This window comes from Perkinsus marinus, assembly GCF_000006405.1.
Source record: "Perkinsus marinus ATCC 50983 genomic scaffold scf_1104296935984, whole genome shotgun sequence".
Taxonomy (NCBI): Eukaryota; Perkinsozoa; order Perkinsida; family Perkinsidae; genus Perkinsus; species Perkinsus marinus.
In genome coordinates, this window is record NW_003214267.1 from 157770 (window position 1) to 175426 (window position 17657).

The following is a 17657-nucleotide window of genomic DNA, read 5'->3' on the forward strand; positions in this document are numbered from 1 at the left end:
ACACTTCATAATCTTCAGTCAACTTCGGGCAGGTCTCTCGGAATTCTCCATCGAAAACAAACAGCTGTCCATCCTCTCGACACCCTCCATTTTTCCAATACTGCAACCACTGCCGTATAGTCAAATCTCCACTTCCGCACAGTAACACCGTGTCACCACACGCTTGCATCAAATACTCATCAGAGTGCCATTTTTCCATACCCGCCCAGTTTTTCATTCCACCCGTTAATATAACAGGTTTTCCCGGCCTTTCGAATTTCGCCACGAAATCCTCAACCGAAAGTTCCGAGACATCAACTCGCGTTATGTTGCATTTCTCACTGCTCACTTCAGCTGGCATCGGTAAATTCCGCAGCAAAAACGGTTGGTAAAGCAAATCGCTGAAAACTCTACAGTCGAATCTCGGCGCCATTTTTCCTCCTCGCATACGATAATACGTGTCCCTCCAATATGCTCCATTTTCCGCCGGCTCAATTTTTCCGCGATAATTTTCATTTCCGCACACGAGCTCTTTCCACAGCTCATCAAGCCCCGTATACGCCAACATCGCTCTCGAAGTCATCCCCAAAACCGCCAATGATTTTCCATCTAAATACCGTAGTATCGTCCCAACGAGAATTTCTTCCCCCACCATTTTCAAATCGCCCGTAATTTCTGCTCTGTGCGCGTCACTAACCAGATAGAGGTTTCCCAAAGGCCGCACACCGAGAGGATGGCCTGACGTGGTAGAAGCTGACTGCTTCCGAGCTCTCTTGGGTGATGGGCATTGGGCGACCGATGACGTTTGTGGTGGCATCGATATGAATAACAAAGCTGTTCAAAAATAGTTCCCGCTAATTTTTTCCAAAATTCATCCATCTATAACATGCCAAGATATATAAAACGCAGATGACTTATTTCCACGGTAATACCACCAGCAAGAGTTACAACCAACGCTAACGTTTTCGAAAACAGTGGAGTTTCTTCCGTTTTCGTGAAATACTCGTTAAAAACCCGATATTCGCGGTATGCAGTAGTCGTGAAATATATTCTCCACTAATGTTTTCATATCACGTGTGAAACTGCAATGCACTCAGCATAAAAACAGACGCATAAGCAAACTCCAACCCTCTCGAATTGTACCAAGCTATGACTACTACCATGGGAACACTACATCGCCCCACTTCTCAAAATATCCGACTCCCTACAAAAAAACCAACCCGAATCTAAAGCAATCACCCCACTGACCCGCATAACTCAACAGCTCCTCGACTACCAACGTAACCAGAAACAGATTTGGCAGTGTTTCCGACAGATTACCCTACACCCTACGATCGATCAATACAGTGCTGTAGCTGCTCTGGAGCTTGCGATAATTCAGTGACGGACGATGCAACGATTACAGTAAGAAGAACAGTAGAATAATAAGTGAGACATTAAATGCCCACTTCTAACCTTCGTGTAATACAAATGTGTATTTACTCGTGCTTCTGAACGGCGCCCTCATCAGCCTGCTCAGAGTCATCGTCGGACTCGCACTCATCCTCACACGACGAATCGTCCTCATCGGAATCGTAATCAGCAGCCTCGCCGGTATAGTATCTGCTCATAATACCATCTCGACAGAAATTTTACGACCAACTTGACTTTCATATACTTTTACCAGAAGATGAAACGGAATCAACAACACACATGAATTTCACCGTCATGTTAACTATACATATATGCAACGAGTTAATATAACGATAATGGGAGCATTGAGAGTGATAAATATAGGAATAACATGATAAAAGTACTATATAACGCTTATTATAATATGATAAACATAATAAAACCTAGTATTATCATACAATAATTTTGAATAGACGATATACAATTGGTGACTATCGATATTAACGAGTTTATAATATTATTCTGATTTTATATTTTACTACAAATTATATTCTTATGATATTATAGTATTATTGATATTTATAGGTTTGCCACCGCCACGTTGACATGAAAAAATAATACCCAAAATTGAAAGTAGACCGCATTGTATACGCAAACGACCATTATAGTACACCTCGTACTGCACTAAATGAAATTTGCAATTCAGTCTTACTTGAAGGCACGAGGAACAATATTCTCCTTCAAGTCATCAGCCTTCTCGAAATCGGCGCTCATGAAGAACTGCAGACGCTCCTTGTCAGCCTCGTCATCATCGGACTCAGAATCAGAGTCCAAATCCAAGTAGATTTCAGGGATGGGATGATCAGGCCCGAGAGGACTGAAAAAAAGGACACATTACTGCAGTGAAAATTCTCAAGGTTGAAGATACATCCAACCTCACGATGTGAGTGAAACTCCATAGAATGTAAGTAACGAAGCGAAATCAAACACCATACGAAAAACAGTGATTTGCGTAGATCTCATCAACGCCCGAACGTAAAAAATCACAATCACAACAACTTGACCAAAATTCCCGTCTACATGCTGCTGATAATGAAATGACCACAAAACTGATAAATCCACCATTTCAACTGTCTACGTACAACTACCCTACAGAAAACTACAACTGACTAAAACTCCAAAACTTACGTGAAAAATCTGAAGAAGGACTCCCTCTCCTTCTGAACAGTCTTAGTAGCGCCAGTCTTCTTATTCTTCTTTACCACAGACTTTAACGTGAGGACCTTGCCAGCTTTCCACGCCACAGTGTCGCTGTCAATAGACGTTATCTCATGACGGAGCATATCATTAACCTCGCTGAAGTGGTAGGTCTTCGTCAATGACTTGTTCTCGAAAAAAGGGTTCTCGTTGAACACGAAGGTGATCTTCAAACCAGCAACCAAATCTTCCTCTTTTTCGCCGGGGATTTCCTCAGCCTGAATGTCAACCAAGTACTGCAGAGCCTCCTTATCTTGATCTTCGATTTCAGGACCAAAATTGGCGGTGTTCCTCAACACAGTGAGCCAAAACTCAGGCACGCCGCCCTCGGCAACGAGCTTGGACCTCTCAGAAAGGAGAGGCTGGTACTTGGCATCGTAGGTCTTCTCCAAAGCGCGAGTCTCAATCTCCTGCTGACGACGAATAGCAGCGTACTCACTATCGAGCGAATTGAGCTTCTCGATGATGACGGAGTCGATGGGAGAAGTCATGGAGAAACCTTGATGGGACAAGTGGAAAAGCTGAGAATGGATGTGGAGTCAACGGACCTTGAGCCCTTATCGGACCTACTTTGAATCTTGCACCCTCAACCGCAAGATATCCCGCAACGGGAAGATTTTTGCTCCACAACTCACATTCCGCGCATGACACTCGTAGGGGACAGATGCTAGTGACAACGCGCAGCACAAAGCCAATTTTGGGGCGCGCGAAACTTTCTTACACATCTTCTTATTCCGAATCTCAGAGATGACTGCCTAAAATTCGGAGCCGATTCGGAGTTTCACACGTCGCGTTGGATTTCTGGGGTGTCGAAGGTCATCGGAAGCTTTTTAAAGAGAAAATTTGGCGGAAAGGAATTCTCGGGTAGCGACTGTCGGAGGGGAAGCATGACGATGCCGAAGACATAACGTTTTCCCCACTTTTACGTGAGTTAGTTCTGGCGCTTGCAAGATTCGTTGATATTATTCTTAAATTCGCTTCGAATAGCTGCACAAGGATACATGAAGTGAATGATATTATCCTTCACGTGAGTCTTGGTTGAAATTCTCCCATCTTTTTACGTATGTTCTCAACTGTGACCAATCCATGATAATTGCTAAGCAAGTGACCAGTTCGATTCATGCCATCTCAGATTGCCTATGCGATTTTCTTAAATCAATAAACTAATCCTGTTACTCAAAATCGCCCTTTTTTTGGTATGTATCTATTGCGAAGCATAATTACGGGCCTAGTAGCCTATCGTCCTTGAATACGCAATAGCAAACTCCTACGATTGCGAGAAAGCTCAGCAGCCCTCTCCCACAAGTTGTGCCATGCCAAATACGATAGAAATAACATAGAATCGATACCAATATACTGTATAATACCGTTTGCGAACTCGATACACTGTATACAAGAATACATGGTGAGGTGTGATAACATATCGTGGATGCCAGTCCTTGTTATCAATACTTTTAAGCTAGGTGAATATAATCGTGCGTAAAAATCTCACATTTTCAAATTTCCTCCACAAATCCTAATTACATACTCCCATGTTTTCAGCATATGCCCCTCTTATACGTTACTTCCTACCTATTTATTCTAAACGTCTCTTTTCGCTCTAATTGGAGCGAAGCGACGCGAGCTGCTACTATGGATCGTACTATCGACTCCGTGGGGCTATCTATTACGTAAGGCACTACATAGGGAGTCGATGGTAGGTACGATGACACGAGTAACTATGAATAGCAAACTGATACTGACCAAGTCAGTGTGGGGAAGGAAAAGCGCACTATGCTGAACACTTGAGGGCGCTAGAGCCAGATTCGGATTCCGAAAAAAGTTGCGCAGTCATCAACCCCCTGAAATTCCCGCTGTTTGCTTCGCACTACACCTTTTCAATCTCAAATTCAACAATTGAAACAACAAATTAGATGAATGAAATTTGATTTTCGACGAGTGAAAGGAGTTTTTCACGAAGTGAAAGTCCAAATTCGAAATGAAAGTTAGAATTTCGTTGACCGGTCGAAAACGAAAGTTCAAATTCGTAAAATGAAATTTATGAATTCGGAAACGCAAGTTCAAATTCGTCGAACACAAGACCAATTTCGACCAATGAAAGCTCACTTTCATTCGATAGAAGGAAATTCTCGTCAGCGTCGTGCCACGGATCGACTTGCGACTCGCAAATTGCGCGTGCTGATGGTGCTCTACGGGCTGCACCGTAATGCGCAACAGTACAGCGCAATCCACAAATTTGCAATGAAGGATTTTCAGAGATTCGAGCCGAGGGATTGTTTGGGTTTGATTCTCCCATGGAGAATCTCCATTACCCTTCCGATGATATCGGAAGGACGATGGGGTCAGCACATGTTCGGTGCGATTTCCTGACCACCGAACCGAACTTTGATCGAATACCGAATACCGAACCGGAACAACCCTCTACGAAAAGTTCGGGTTTCGACGGGTTGCATCGGTCCCGGACCCACGGTCCGACGGACCGATGTGACCCAACGTTCCGGAGAACCACTCGTGAATCTCACTCAGTGCAATAACTGTTCACATTTGAGAAGTACCTCGAGCAGTCTTCGCACATTGTGCGAGTTGTCAACTCGTGGAGTGTGAATAGCGCATATCGAGATGTGGTGCAAGTGCGTGTAGTGTGGATAGTGCATTTCGAGACGTGATGAAAACGAGCTTTCATTGGTCGAAATTGGTCTTGTGTTTGACGAATTTCAAGTTGTGTTTCCGAATTCATAGCTTTCATTTACGAATTTGAACTTTCATTTTTGAATGGTCTACGAAAATCGAACTTTCATTTCGAATTTGAACTTTCATTCGGTGAAAAACTCCTTTCATCCGACTAAAATCAAATTTCATTTTTCTAATTTGTTCTTTCATTTGCCGAATTTGAGATTGAAAAGGTGTAGTTTTTCACCTCACGACGATTAAATGTTTAATTTCTTGGCGGAAATGAGCCTCGAGGCTACTCTGTTTCCAGATTTGAGCGCGTGAATTGGTAGGCAATAATTGGACTGAGAAATCCGCGAACGCTTCGACGGAGCGTTGTGTCTTGCTGGGCGAGTTAGCGGACTCATTGTGGGAGGATCCCACTCGGATCACCGAACGCTACGGCATGCATTTTCGATCTATCGGTTTCAGTCTACTGAGCGCACGAGAGAACACAGCACTCACGTTGACGAGACCTAGTAGGCTCTGCCTTCTACGTGCTGATCTGTTGAAGGTAGGATAGCAAACTCTCAAAGCTTTCTCAACCCTTTGACAGAGAGGAGACTTCGACCATACGTCACTAGACAGGCACATATCCAGTCTGTGTGCTAGGCAGTGCACGAAGATTACCCATCAGAGTGACAGCTGGCAAAACAAGAAAACTGCAGATCACCTGATATTGTGACGATTCACAGAACAAACGAGCCGCCTTCTTCATGGCACTGCATGATGCAGTCTGCATCCATCACTGGCCCAGCCGCAACATCTTGCAAGGGGAACCCCATCTCTTTCATATAACCCCAATAAAACTGTGCATATGGACTCTGCCGTACCATCCGAGACATGGATCAGATCCCACATGACTACTTCAATTCCCGCGTCATGCACACATCTTGCCAGGATCACTAAGCCATTCAGCTTCATCAGTCGTTGAGTCGAGTATGATGCAATGAGACGGAGAATTCCGGATGGTGGTCACATCCCTCGATAACAGAGCTATCTCGGCGGCAATAAGGATATAAGGAAGATGGGTATAAGGGTATAAGGAAGGATGGTGGATAAGGAAGATATCGAAATATTCGATTCAGATATCTCATTTATTCTCGCGTTTGAAGATGTGATCCTAACCAATTTGATTTAGCTGATATTCATTGGGAGCGGAGTAACTACACTACATTCAGAATGTACAATAAGTGCGAGACAAGTTCTACTGTAGCGCTTGCAGCCCCTACAGAGCCCCTTCATGCATTTAGTAAGTATATGAATGAGGAGAAGCTGTATACTAGCGTTGCTGATAACGAGTGTCACGAAGGTGGATTGCATAACGTGTGACAGTCAGCATCTCAGGCATTGGTACAAACAATCTAGAGGCATCCTACAGAGTCTTGGAGGTAGGAAGTTGGCAACCTTAGGTCACCATTGGGGTGATGCTGAGATTTACTCGCAAGGATACTTCATCGGACAGTTCGACGTATTAATCGCGAAGGAGATATGATGAGTCTCATGGTATCATGTACCGCATCGGATGAGATGCCATGCACCCGGCTAAAAATAGTAAATTGGCTCTATTGAGCACAGCCGTAGTTGAAGGAAGGGGCATCGGATGAGATGCCGTCAAGCCCTCCTCAGTCACACTCGTGTATCCCTGGGGCCTATTTCATAGGAAACCTTATCTGAGGAGCTTTACCGATAAGGACGCACTTTAGGATGCTAACATGAGATGGGGAAACCCTTATCCTTACGTAAGGAATCGGTTTTCATAACTCAGAGTGCATCTTGAGCACTTAGTACTACTTGTATTTCCTCAATTCTTGCTTTGCGTCCCCGGTAATCGTCATTGATATAGATCATCATAATGAAAGGTGGATTCGGCAAAGGAAAAGGTGGAAAAGGCAAAGGTAGTCACAAACGCGCCCAGTACAGTCTCGTCGTGTTGTGGTTCAAAACCTTCTAATGCTCGAGAAGCGTCTGGGGGAAGAGATTTGGTGAAGGTGTGGTATGAGGATGGTACTCATGTCATGATTAATTTCGGGGACATTATGAACTGAGCCATCAGTGGTGGCTCTGCTGGAGCTGCTGCTACCTGCATTGAAAATATACGTATAGATAATCACTTTTCGGACCCTCTATTTCGTATGTCGTTGTGCACCACATTGGCGGTCATCATCTGAGCGTCGCATAGGTTGCCGTTGTGGAATTTAATGGAGTATCACTGATATGAAAACCACTAGTGAAAAACATATTTCACAATTACTGCATACCGTGAACTTCGCGTTTTTCACCGAGTTTTACGCCACTTAATGTAAAACAGGTGAAACTCCAATCGGGTCGCGATGTGCAACGCTGTATTTGCATCGGTTGTTGGTGCTAGGTAAGGGTCACCGCGCCCCTCTTGGGCCCCCTGAATGGGTAGAAGAACTCGGAGAGATGATCCACGTCTGTGAAGATGAGATGATCTGCAAGTGTAATATATTAATTATCATACCACTCTTCCTTCACTTCCCGATGTAGGTACCCACACTAAAGTGCCTTACTTCAATGGACGTGTGTTCCTCGAGAACAAGAGTCAAATCGGGCAAGTTGATGAGATTCTCGGACCCATCAATGAGTTCTACTTCTCTGTAAAGATGCAGGATGGTGTCGTTGCTAAAAGCTTCAAGACTGGCCAAAAGGTGAGCCATTGGCTTTGCGCATGCGTGCAGAATCTCTGACCATTAACAGGTCTACATTGATGGCAACCAAACTCTTCCTCTAGAGCGGTTCCTTCCTGTTAAGAAGAGTATCGGCCCTAAGAGTAATCCAAGTGTAGGAGGGAAGGGAAATTGTGTCTGTTTCAGAGCACGCCGCTGGGGGTAAGGGTAAAGGTGGCAAAGGTAAAGGAGGAAAGGGCAAGGGCTTTGGAAAGGGCAAGGGTAAGATTTCAGACATTCTATGTCATGATGCTGTTGTACTCAGGTAAGGGTAAGGGTCATTTTGGGAAGGGTAAGGGCAAGGGAAGATGGTAGAGGAGTGGTACTCTAATAGTGACCGTACTGTCTGTAATTGTCCCTTTTTCCTGCGCTATTGGGTCACCTTACCAACGTCTTAGGAAGATTGTAGTGTTATTCAATTCGTATGTGAAGTGCATTGATCTAAACGGCAGCCTGCGAAAGATTGGGAATAACAATCTTAGGAGAGGGGTGAGTGAATCAACTCGGTACATGAAGTTTTCATTTAGTTATTAACGAGAGTGTTCGTTGTAGAAAGCCCTTTGTAATGCTGATAATCATTGTGAATGCCGGGTCCCCGGAGCTTGCCTACAGAATCAACATGATGGAACTGCACTAAGCTCGGTGGTGATATTACTGGGTCCAGCATATGGGATGAGGACGCGATTCGCTTTTGGTTGCTGTGGTTCTCCGATTTGTGACTGCGGCTTCCAGTGTGGGAATATATGGTACGCACATGGCCAATTACGTGTGTTGGTGACAATATGTAAATTCTGAGGAAATTTTAGGAAATTATCTTTTGTTTTTGTACACTTCTACCGGAATTCGTGCAGTCCATGATTAGTGAGGAGACTCTTCAGCTCAGTCGAAAATTGTATATCTGGAATTCTGTGGGAGAGAACTGTTAGTTGATAACGCAGCCTCAGGAAGGATCGGAGGAGTTTTATTAACATAGCGAGGTTGATCATTCGAGCCCATTTTTACAGCGAATATTAGTATGTGGGTAAGTGGATTACAGCAATCGTACCGCTGCTCCTCGATCAGCGTAATTAGAAGGTGAAGGGAATGGCTTGATTTACGAGTATATCTATACGCTGCATCCGGATGAGGTGTTCTTATAGGAGCTCTGACGGCGGAGAAACGGTATCGTCTCCACGATTAGCTCTAGTATTGGTTGATGTAGTTTTGAAGGGTTTCAGTGGTGGAATATGTGTTTGGTTTCCTCTGCTGAGCTCAGGGGTGTCCACAGCTACATTATGATGATTTACAAATTCCTGAGCGCAGAGGTGTGCAAAACTCAACAAGATTTTCCCGAAGTTCCCCCTATCATCACCAGTTTATACAATTGACTACGTGTATATTTTTTCTGCACCGTAAATTGCTCATAGAGGAAAGCACTGGAACACCTCATCTCATTGGGACTCGTGAAAGATCGGGACGCGGGAAGGCTGAGTGTTGGCTTTCCATAGCGTTTTCCGATCTGCGTACTCCACTTGGTTTGGGGATAGTGTCGTGTTTAAGTGCGCATATCAAAGGTAACACACGAATTGTTGGGTTTATTTACTCCATGAGTGTCGTGTAGTAATTAAATAACTTAAATTCATTGTACCATCGCATTTGCAGAACTTTAGCATCAATCCATATTGGAACACGGGCACGTCAATTATCTCAATGATCGTCAGTGGCATCATCAGGGATCCGCGATACAAATTGCTGCCGCGGAAACTTGGGGAATACACCAAGAATTGGTATACGCAAGCGACAGCTGATGTCCTTGAATTACTGCAGTCATTCGGTCCCTCACAGCTTGGTAGTGAAGAGATTGCTGAACGATTTGCTTGGGTCCTGGCGGGTGTAGCAGGTTTATCGTCGTTAGATGGGGTTTTTGGCGAGTTCTGTGCGAAAAGTTCCGATGCGGGGACTCGAACCCCGGTCGCGTGGGTGAGAGCCACGAATCCTAACCAGCTAGACTACATCGAAAGTTTAATTTGGCGGATTACTTCGTGCCATCGATTATCTAAGTACTCACCAACAATGGGCAACATGATGGACTCAATTGATCACCCCAATGACTTGCTCAAAATCGTATTTCTGGTCATATACTGTGTGGCTTCCGAAGGGATCGTTGCTCGGCAATCTCACTTGCACCAAATAAAGCCGGCTCTGACGGGTTTCTCTACACAGCGTCTTAACTCAATTCGAATATCACGATCATCCATACATCTCGGAACTCATCGAGAGCCTCTGAATGGTGCTCTCTATCCTTGCTTATGAACACAATTCAGATAGGGTTTTGAAACCTAGGACAACCATAGTCCAGAATCACGATCGCTGTTGCAGTGATCTTCACTGTTCAAAAGGATATAAATGTTGTTCTTTTAGTAGTGGAATAGAAATATAACATCAGCGATGTGCGACCGTCAACCGTAACCGCCAACTCGTGTGCTAGTTCGTACAGTGTCACAAGAGGCAGCAGCTGATGGTTAACAGGTGTTGTCAGTGACAACTTGTCACTGTGATTATCACAGCGGCTTGAAGCTGCTGTGATAATCACACTATATCATTTTAGTTCAGCGCTCGATTCTTGGCTGGTAGCGTTGAACGATTCATTCAGCCATTCCGAGAATAGAATGAAGAGACTCTTCATCACCAAACTGTGAGTGATGTGCTTGAATTACTGCAGCCACTGCACTAATCCGAGCACGTCAGCTATCGCATACATATACGAATTCTCGGTATATTCCCTGATTTTTCGCAGCAGTCAAATCGCCTGCACAAAGGAGACTGGGAGAGAGGCAATTGAATTACCCACCATTCGAATTCAATTGCCGGCAAAACGAAAGCTCGTATCGAACCTGGGTGTTCGGGATAGATGCAAAGCGCACTCCTAACACACCAGATCGTGCTTCTAATAATGGATATCCTGATGGCCCAGGCCCGCATAATCGAAAATGGTGTGATGATTCCCAGCGCAACATAATCGGATGCAGCATCCAAAGCATCCAGCCTGTAGCTGGGCCTCTCCTGTACGGGCGGTTTGGGACGAAAATTGGGAGGACGTTACTCTGAACTATCCGAAGATTTGAGCTTTGAACTCATAACTCATCTTAGTCCCCATCCTGATGAATCACTCGGATCCGTGAACCCATAACACAAAACCAAGTTGCGCTCGCTAGTCTAGCGACGCTAGGAACGCGAATATCATCTCCTATGCGTGGCTATTTCACCCTCCGTACCTGAATGATACTCCTCACCATTTGGAAATATCACAAGATAGTCGAAGGTGCCGCATTTTTCTACAACCACGGAGTTCGGGCAAACTCAGCAGAAGAATACTAGATCGAACCATCAAAGTTTGATGATCAAACTGTGACCCGCGGCCTGTAGCCTGGGAACAGGAGATGATCTCGACGGGGGTCGTACATCGACGTCCAGTCAAGGTCGCGATCTGTGATGAGGTTGATAAGCGTGTACTGCGAGATGATCGCGAGTCTTGGAGCTTAAAGCTGACTCGCATATCATCTCCATCGTGGTGTGGGAGGGTGGGCTGAAGTCCACTGCCGTAGGCCGAGGTGAAATTACTCATGAGGAAAGTTTCCTCAGGAGAACTTAAGAAGACACGAGGGGAAGTTTCCTCGTAAAGTAGCTTCAGTCAATCCATGAGAACTATCCGTTAAACATATTGGTGTTGAAAGGCTTTGGCTGTCACAATTACATACTCCTTCGAGTTTTTGGGCGCGCGCTTTTCTGCGCTGACGAGATCACATAGCTCGCTGGCCACCACAAGTACACCAATACGTATGAATCTGATATTGCCCAGTTTATAGTGCCTCCTCATGTCGACTCCCCAGAAGCTACTTTTCGAGCCCGCCACCGCCCGTTTGCAGAACGGTTTGAAGTTGGTCTTCGGTTCTGACCACGCCGGCATCGATTTGAAAAATGAGATGATCGATGTAGACCTTCTGCACCTCTATAGACTTTTACTTCATTCCATTTCAGTTCGTCAAGAACGTCTTGAAGGCCCCAGAGGGGTGCATCACGGATGTCGGCACTTACACGCATGAATCGGTAGAGTCGTGGGAATAGTTCAAGGCGTTCATGAAAGTTCTTTTAGATCGACTACCCTGATTTCGCTGAGAAAGCTTGCAAGACTCTTCTGAGCATTTCCAATGATACTACCAGTAAGCGGGTATTAGTCTTGTATGGAGTCGAGTATCTTGTGGTTGATCCTGCAAAATTCAGAATAGGCCAGCATGGAATCATTTACTGTCATTTCAGAGGCGTTGGGTGTTGTCATTTGCGGATCTGGTCTAGGAATCTCGATGTCCGCTAACAAGTGCAAAGGAATCAGGTAAACGATCATGGACTGAACAGCTCATGGTACTCATCTTATTGCACTGTAGCCACCATTGACATACTCAATCGTATTGTTGCTATTCCAGGTGTGCTTTGTGCTCCAGCAACTACGATGCTCGATATAGTCGTCTCCACAACAACGCTAACGTAAGACTATTCTCATCTGTCTATTGCATCGGTATGCATGGTCATTCTCAGGTTCTTGCTATGGGCGGCCGTACCACGGGTGTCGAGGTTGCGCGAGAGATTCTTGCTACGTAAGAAATTACATTTCCTTATTGTTTACTAATGGGTATCAGTTACATCAACACCGACTTCGAGGGAGGACGCCATCAGAAAAGGATTGACAAGATGATGGCCCTTGAGAACAAGAACTAACTTTCTGTTGAATTTCTTTATTGCGAAATGTTGATAAGTTTCCTCCAAATGTTCACATAAAGTCTCCCAAAAAGTTATTGTCGTGTTAGTTAGTGGCGAAACAAGATTGACCAGAGCTCACCGTGTAAACAAATCTATGACGTTGAACTCGAGGATGTTCCAATAGACAACTTCGACAAGTCCGCTTGTGTTTGTATTGACACTGCTAGTAGCAGCGTCAGTCTTGAGTTCAAGATTCTAGAATAGATTCATAGTAGGAGTCTGCTACTATGAATGGATCTGCTGCAAGTTGTATCGCACACTGTTTCACCAAACACTGATACCAATCAATACTTGGCAGTGACCATTCTCACAAAGCCTTATGTAAAACTGACACCATAAACTGTGTATGAAAGGCCAAAGTGAGACAACAACAATTCAACTTCTTCATATAAGAAATTATCACGGACGTTGTACACCCATAGAGGTCGTTGATGAAACAGGATGTCACTACGAGTCGTGATTCATGACCAACACAATGAAATTCTGATGTCCCCTTAGTCGGAATGTGCTGCTCTTTAGCGCTTTTTAGCTGTGATATCGCGCGCTGTCGTGATAGGGTATGTCTATGTGTCTTGGTGTACTAATAGTGTGAGGAATCACGTAGTATTGTAGTTAGGCCTTGGACATAGAATTGGTGTCGTTTCTCATACACTCCACATGGTTTCAGTTATTATTAATATCATCACTTTCATCAATCATGGAGTATCCGCAAACTGAAAAGCTTCTTTTCGCGCCCGCCGCCGAGCGTCTGCAGAAGGGTTTAAAACTCGTCTTCTGCTCGGACCACGCCGGTATCGATCTGAAGAATCAGGTTATTGATGTGAGTTGCTCGTCATCTCCTTGATGATGCAAATCTCGTGCTTTTTCAGTTCATCAAGAACGACCTTAAGGCCCCTGAGGGTTGCATCGAAGATGTCGGGTGTTTCACGCACGACTCTGTAAGTGATCTCGTGTTGACTCGAGTAGTGATTGTATCACGTTTCAGGTTGACTATCCTGACTTCGCTGAGAAGCTCGGCCGTAAGGTTGTGGCTGTTGATGATACGACAAGTAAGCAGTTCGACTTCGCGTGAATTATTCATTTGCCGTCGTCCTCTCCAGAGCTCCTCGGTATTGCCATCTGCGGCAGCGGTTTGGGTATGTCGATATCAGTCAACAAGGTGAAGGGTATTCGATGTGGCCTTTGTCATGGCAACTACGATGCTCGCTATTTGCGTATGCACAACAACGGAAACGTAAGTCCATGCGTGCGGAGAAGTTTCCACGATTCTTTTCATAGGTCCTCGCGATGGGCGGCCGTACGACCGGTATTGAGATCGCCAAAGAGATCGTTGCCACATTCATCAACACCAACTTCTGTGGTGGTCGTCATCAGAGGCGCCTCGATAAGATCTCTGCAATTGAGCAACGCGGAGATTAGATTAATCAGTTTATCAAGACTTAACAGACTGTGTTAATGGGCTTCATTCAAACTCACTAGTCCCAAAGAGACCTATGAATGAATACTGTTATGTTGTGTTTGACAATTATGATAGTCACTGTGTGGAAAAAACGAGAGATGGATCAAATGAATACTCGCTATATTATCGGCTTTCGACTTTGAACACGAACTTGTTATTTCTAACTCGACAAGGAATGTGTGTGAAAAATTTTTCCTTGCAAAAAGTTTACCACTCTTCTTCCTGCTTGCCTCTGTACATCTTGCCACTCATACTAGCATCGTATTCGCATTCAGCCCCTAACCAACTGATAACCTCGGCGCCTTCCGCCGCTGACAGAACTCCCTTATACCTGATATTAGCGGCCCGTGCATAGTAATATCGAAAGAGATGAGCATCACTTGGTCATGTCGGTAGCACAGTAACCGGGCGTGCAAGTCGTTACGACTATTCTTCTCGGGTCCATTAACGCCTCCCGAGCCAGAGCTTTAGTCCAAGCGATAAGTAGGAGCTTAGAAGTCCCATACATGTTCTTGGCAAATCCTGCCTTCACAACATGCCCTGTTTTCGCGGCCTCGAGATAATCGTCAGCAATACGAAAAATATCTTCAACAGTACTTTCAGGAGAAGCTAAGCGTTTCTGCAAGGGCTCGGAAACCTAAACAAAATCCAAATGCATCACTGTGTTGGCTGAAACCTCACCTGCGACAGGTTACCGAGTGCACTACTGACGTTCACCACTCTTCCTTTGTCGGCCATCATTGGCCAAAAAGCTTCAGTGACTTTTACACAACCGTAGAGATTAACCTCGATCGTTCGACGCGACTAGGAGAAAGACAGTAGAGTTGAAACTGCCAAGGTGTACCTGCTCATAGGAGGCTTCCGAATCGTCCTCGTCCAATAGCACGGCAGCGTTGTTGACAAGTGCATCAATTGATGGTGTTAGTTTAGATATCTACGAGGGCACGTCTCCTGTCATCAGGGGAGGCCGATACAGTTTCACTTGTGCCTTTGCGCCCTCGATGGATGCAGCATCAGAGACATCCAACTGAACAGCACCATAGGGCTTAAGAGTATCTGAGAAAGTTTGGTTGAGGCATCACGTGGTTGAACACAAACTCGAGGTGAGATTCCCAACGATACGAACGAATGATCTTACTAGTACAGTCAGCCCACAGAGTAACAGATCGCGCTGATAAAGCTGAGACCCAGGGTTCAATCCATCGATAGTGTACTGCGCAGGAAAAAGAGAATATCGTCTGATGGTACCTGCCGCTTCCCTGAGCCTCTTCTCGTCCCTAGCGGACATGATCACCCTGGCACCGTTCCCTATGAGCTTCTTACACACTTCGAAACCAATGCCCTTGTTGGCACCCGTAACCACAACTACAGGTGGATGAGGAACCATTCACGGGTACGTCTGCTGAAAACAACTGCCAAAATCCAACTGTCAGGGCTTTCAAGGGATTCCCTTCGACGCAATCGTAGGACATGTAATTGTGACCACTAGACCCTACTCGCGTGCAAAGTGGTTCAAAATGTGTTCCCTATGGTATACCCCTTTGTGTGCAATCACTCGTGTCAAGTGGCTTTTACATGATTCACATCTCTGATCAAATGAGATGCCCTCCCGATAACTATCGTAACCCAACACACAACAATGGAGAGAATACTATGCGCCACTAAGACCAACGAGAAGCACTTGAATGACATACTTGAATGACATACATACTGAATGGCATATTTTCTACTTCCAATGAGTTCGGAAATTCGCCAACTCATCCTCCATCAGTCGCGTACGCTTACCAGCCAGCTTCATCGTACTCTATATAGCCTACTCCCATGGATGTGTTAACGATAACAGAGTGACGTCACCATGGTTGGCAGCAGCTGATTAGAATGTCTGATGAGGGAACACACGAAACCTGACCGATGGTCCGCCTCGTCACCAAAAGGCAGAATTTCCTTTCCGATCCTGATTGAGGATAGTCGGTAATTTCTCATCCCCACAACCCAGACCCCAACAGTCTTCCGAGCAGAATAGCATCAAATCCCGACATAGGCGAGTTGGAAGGAGGAGTTATAGATTGAGAGTGAGATTAATCGAGATCTCGAGCAACTCCGGTTTGGTATCTCTATTAAACCACGGAAGTGGCACCATTACAGCTAGGCACACTGTATCATACACGTATCGGTCATGATATACTATAAATCATCACTATAGTAGTCTAGTTGGTTAGGACTGCCACCTCCCACACGATCAACCCCGAGTTCATTCCCCAGTTCAGTAAGAATGTCAGTACATTCTCGTTCATCACAGTCTTATCCCAAGCGGCATGTCGCGAATCAATTGTTTTAACTTACACCCAGGGATTCGCCTATGATATTTTCAGAGGCCCCAACCCCACCACCCGCCGCCACTCGATTAACTCAAGCCCTTAAACGATGACCACCGCAGTCTTCGAGCCGTTGCTTACACCACTTAGTAGTAGCAGTTCTAATCTACTTGAGCCATAGCGACATCCTTCTCAGTGTATCTCTTCTTTCCAGAGTCCTTAGAACGGTTCTTGCGCTCAAGGAGAGCCTTGCGGTCCTTATCCATCTTCAGCTTAGTGATGACAACCTTGGAAGGATGAACACCAACATTGGCGTGAGAGCCGTTAACCTGAAAACACATGCATTTACCATAGGCTCACTACTGGAGTAATACTCACCTTGTCGCGAGTGAGACGTTCGATGTGAATAACGAACTTCTTACGGTAGCAGGCAGTGACCTTACCCTCGCGGTCGCTGTAGTGACCACGAACAACCATAACCTCATCATCCTTGCGAATAGGAACGGACCTGCGGGAATATAAGGAATAAATGAATCGTTGATGGTATTATAGAAATTACCTGACGTTGTACTTGGCCCTGAGTTCTTTGGAGAGGGGCGCGGACATGATGATCCTCCTCTGGTCAGAAGGGGCAGTGAAGTGAGCCTTACGACTCTTACGACGGGACGATGATACCGCGGGTGAGAACTTCATGGTTGTAAACAACTACGGCTACTATCAGAGATTATGATGGTAATCAACCTGCGGACCTATTCTGTATCCGAAGAAGTCAACCTCAAGATACGCCACTTAGCACGCATACACTGGCTTATGACCATACGTAGTAACCTACCATAATCAACTCCTCACTCACCAACACCTGCCAGCATGGCCGAGTGTGGGAAATCCGGAACTTCCCTCTGCACGCTGGGGTAATATCGATCACGCGATCGATTTCGCCGCGCATCGTCCAGTGGACATTTCTATCCACCATGCTGTGAGGCAGGTCTGTTCCTACAAGCAATCGTGCTGGTCAAGAGTCGACTATGACTATCTACGCCTGAGGACTCCGTCACGCGCCAC

General features: G+C 45.3%; 7 protein-coding genes and 1 non-coding gene across 8 annotated transcripts in view; 3 read left to right on the top strand and 5 right to left on the bottom strand.

The window, feature by feature from the left end:
• Positions 1 to 767, bottom strand: part of Pmar_PMAR025684 (protein PTDSR, putative) — a gene marked incomplete at both ends in the record, with an annotated part of 4868 nt that extends 4101 nt beyond the window's left edge. Inside the window, 2 exons of the mRNA XM_002783827.1 lie at positions 3 to 100; positions 723 to 767. Coding sequence (XP_002783873.1) covers positions 3 to 100; positions 723 to 767 — 143 coding nt within the window. The remainder of the gene's footprint in view (positions 1 to 2; positions 101 to 722) is intronic.
• Positions 768 to 1351: 584 nt separating this feature from the next.
• On the bottom strand, positions 1352 to 3151 carry Pmar_PMAR025685 (protein SET, putative). Its single transcript, XM_002783828.1, has 3 exons — positions 2560 to 3151; positions 2084 to 2248; positions 1352 to 1581 (listed from the first exon to the last, which is right to left on the bottom strand). Exons 1-3 carry the CDS (start codon positions 3117 to 3119, stop codon positions 1458 to 1460), a joined length of 849 nt encoding a protein of 282 aa, XP_002783874.1. The 5' UTR covers positions 3120 to 3151; the 3' UTR covers positions 1352 to 1457.
• Positions 3152 to 7192: 4041 nt separating this feature from the next.
• On the top strand, positions 7193 to 8342 carry Pmar_PMAR025686 (small nucleolar RNP protein, Gar1 protein RNA binding region, putative; the record flags this gene model as incomplete). Its single annotated transcript, XM_002783829.1, has 6 exons — positions 7193 to 7235; positions 7709 to 7801; positions 7849 to 8009; positions 8059 to 8131; positions 8175 to 8249; positions 8293 to 8342. 6 exons carry the CDS (start codon positions 7193 to 7195, stop codon positions 8340 to 8342), a joined length of 495 nt encoding a protein of 164 aa, XP_002783875.1.
• Positions 8343 to 9952: 1610 nt separating this feature from the next.
• On the bottom strand, positions 9953 to 10025 carry Pmar_PMAR025687. The gene has a single exon. It is a non-coding gene; the product is annotated as a tRNA-Glu (tRNA).
• A 1856-nt stretch (positions 10026 to 11881) lies between these two features.
• Pmar_PMAR025688 (Ribose-5-phosphate isomerase B, putative) lies at positions 11882 to 12779 on the top strand (the record flags this gene model as incomplete). Its single annotated transcript, XM_002783830.1, has 7 exons — positions 11882 to 11998; positions 12045 to 12113; positions 12160 to 12226; positions 12324 to 12396; positions 12488 to 12548; positions 12600 to 12658; positions 12701 to 12779. The coding sequence occupies 7 exons, from the start codon at positions 11882 to 11884 to the stop codon at positions 12777 to 12779; spliced, it is 525 nt and encodes a 174-aa protein (XP_002783876.1).
• A 739-nt stretch (positions 12780 to 13518) lies between these two features.
• On the top strand, positions 13519 to 14240 carry Pmar_PMAR025689 (Ribose-5-phosphate isomerase B, putative; the record flags this gene model as incomplete). The annotated part of the gene is made up of 5 exons (XM_002783831.1): positions 13519 to 13641; positions 13691 to 13759; positions 13807 to 13870; positions 13922 to 14055; positions 14100 to 14240. The coding sequence occupies 5 exons, from the start codon at positions 13519 to 13521 to the stop codon at positions 14238 to 14240; spliced, it is 531 nt and encodes a 176-aa protein (XP_002783877.1).
• A 163-nt stretch (positions 14241 to 14403) lies between these two features.
• Pmar_PMAR025690 (oxidoreductase, putative) lies at positions 14404 to 15667 on the bottom strand (the record flags this gene model as incomplete). Its single annotated transcript, XM_002783832.1, has 7 exons — positions 14404 to 14440; positions 14495 to 14611; positions 14661 to 14917; positions 14962 to 15084; positions 15125 to 15214; positions 15263 to 15336; positions 15529 to 15667. The coding sequence occupies 7 exons, from the start codon at positions 15665 to 15667 to the stop codon at positions 14404 to 14406; spliced, it is 837 nt and encodes a 278-aa protein (XP_002783878.1).
• A 1036-nt stretch (positions 15668 to 16703) lies between these two features.
• Pmar_PMAR025691 (60S ribosomal protein L26-1, putative) lies at positions 16704 to 17308 on the bottom strand. The gene is made up of 3 exons (XM_002783833.1): positions 17155 to 17308; positions 16974 to 17103; positions 16704 to 16924 (listed from the first exon to the last, which is right to left on the bottom strand). Exons 1-3 carry the CDS (start codon positions 17286 to 17288, stop codon positions 16757 to 16759), a joined length of 432 nt encoding a protein of 143 aa, XP_002783879.1. The 5' UTR covers positions 17289 to 17308; the 3' UTR covers positions 16704 to 16756.
• Between the last annotated feature and the right edge of the window lie 349 nt (positions 17309 to 17657).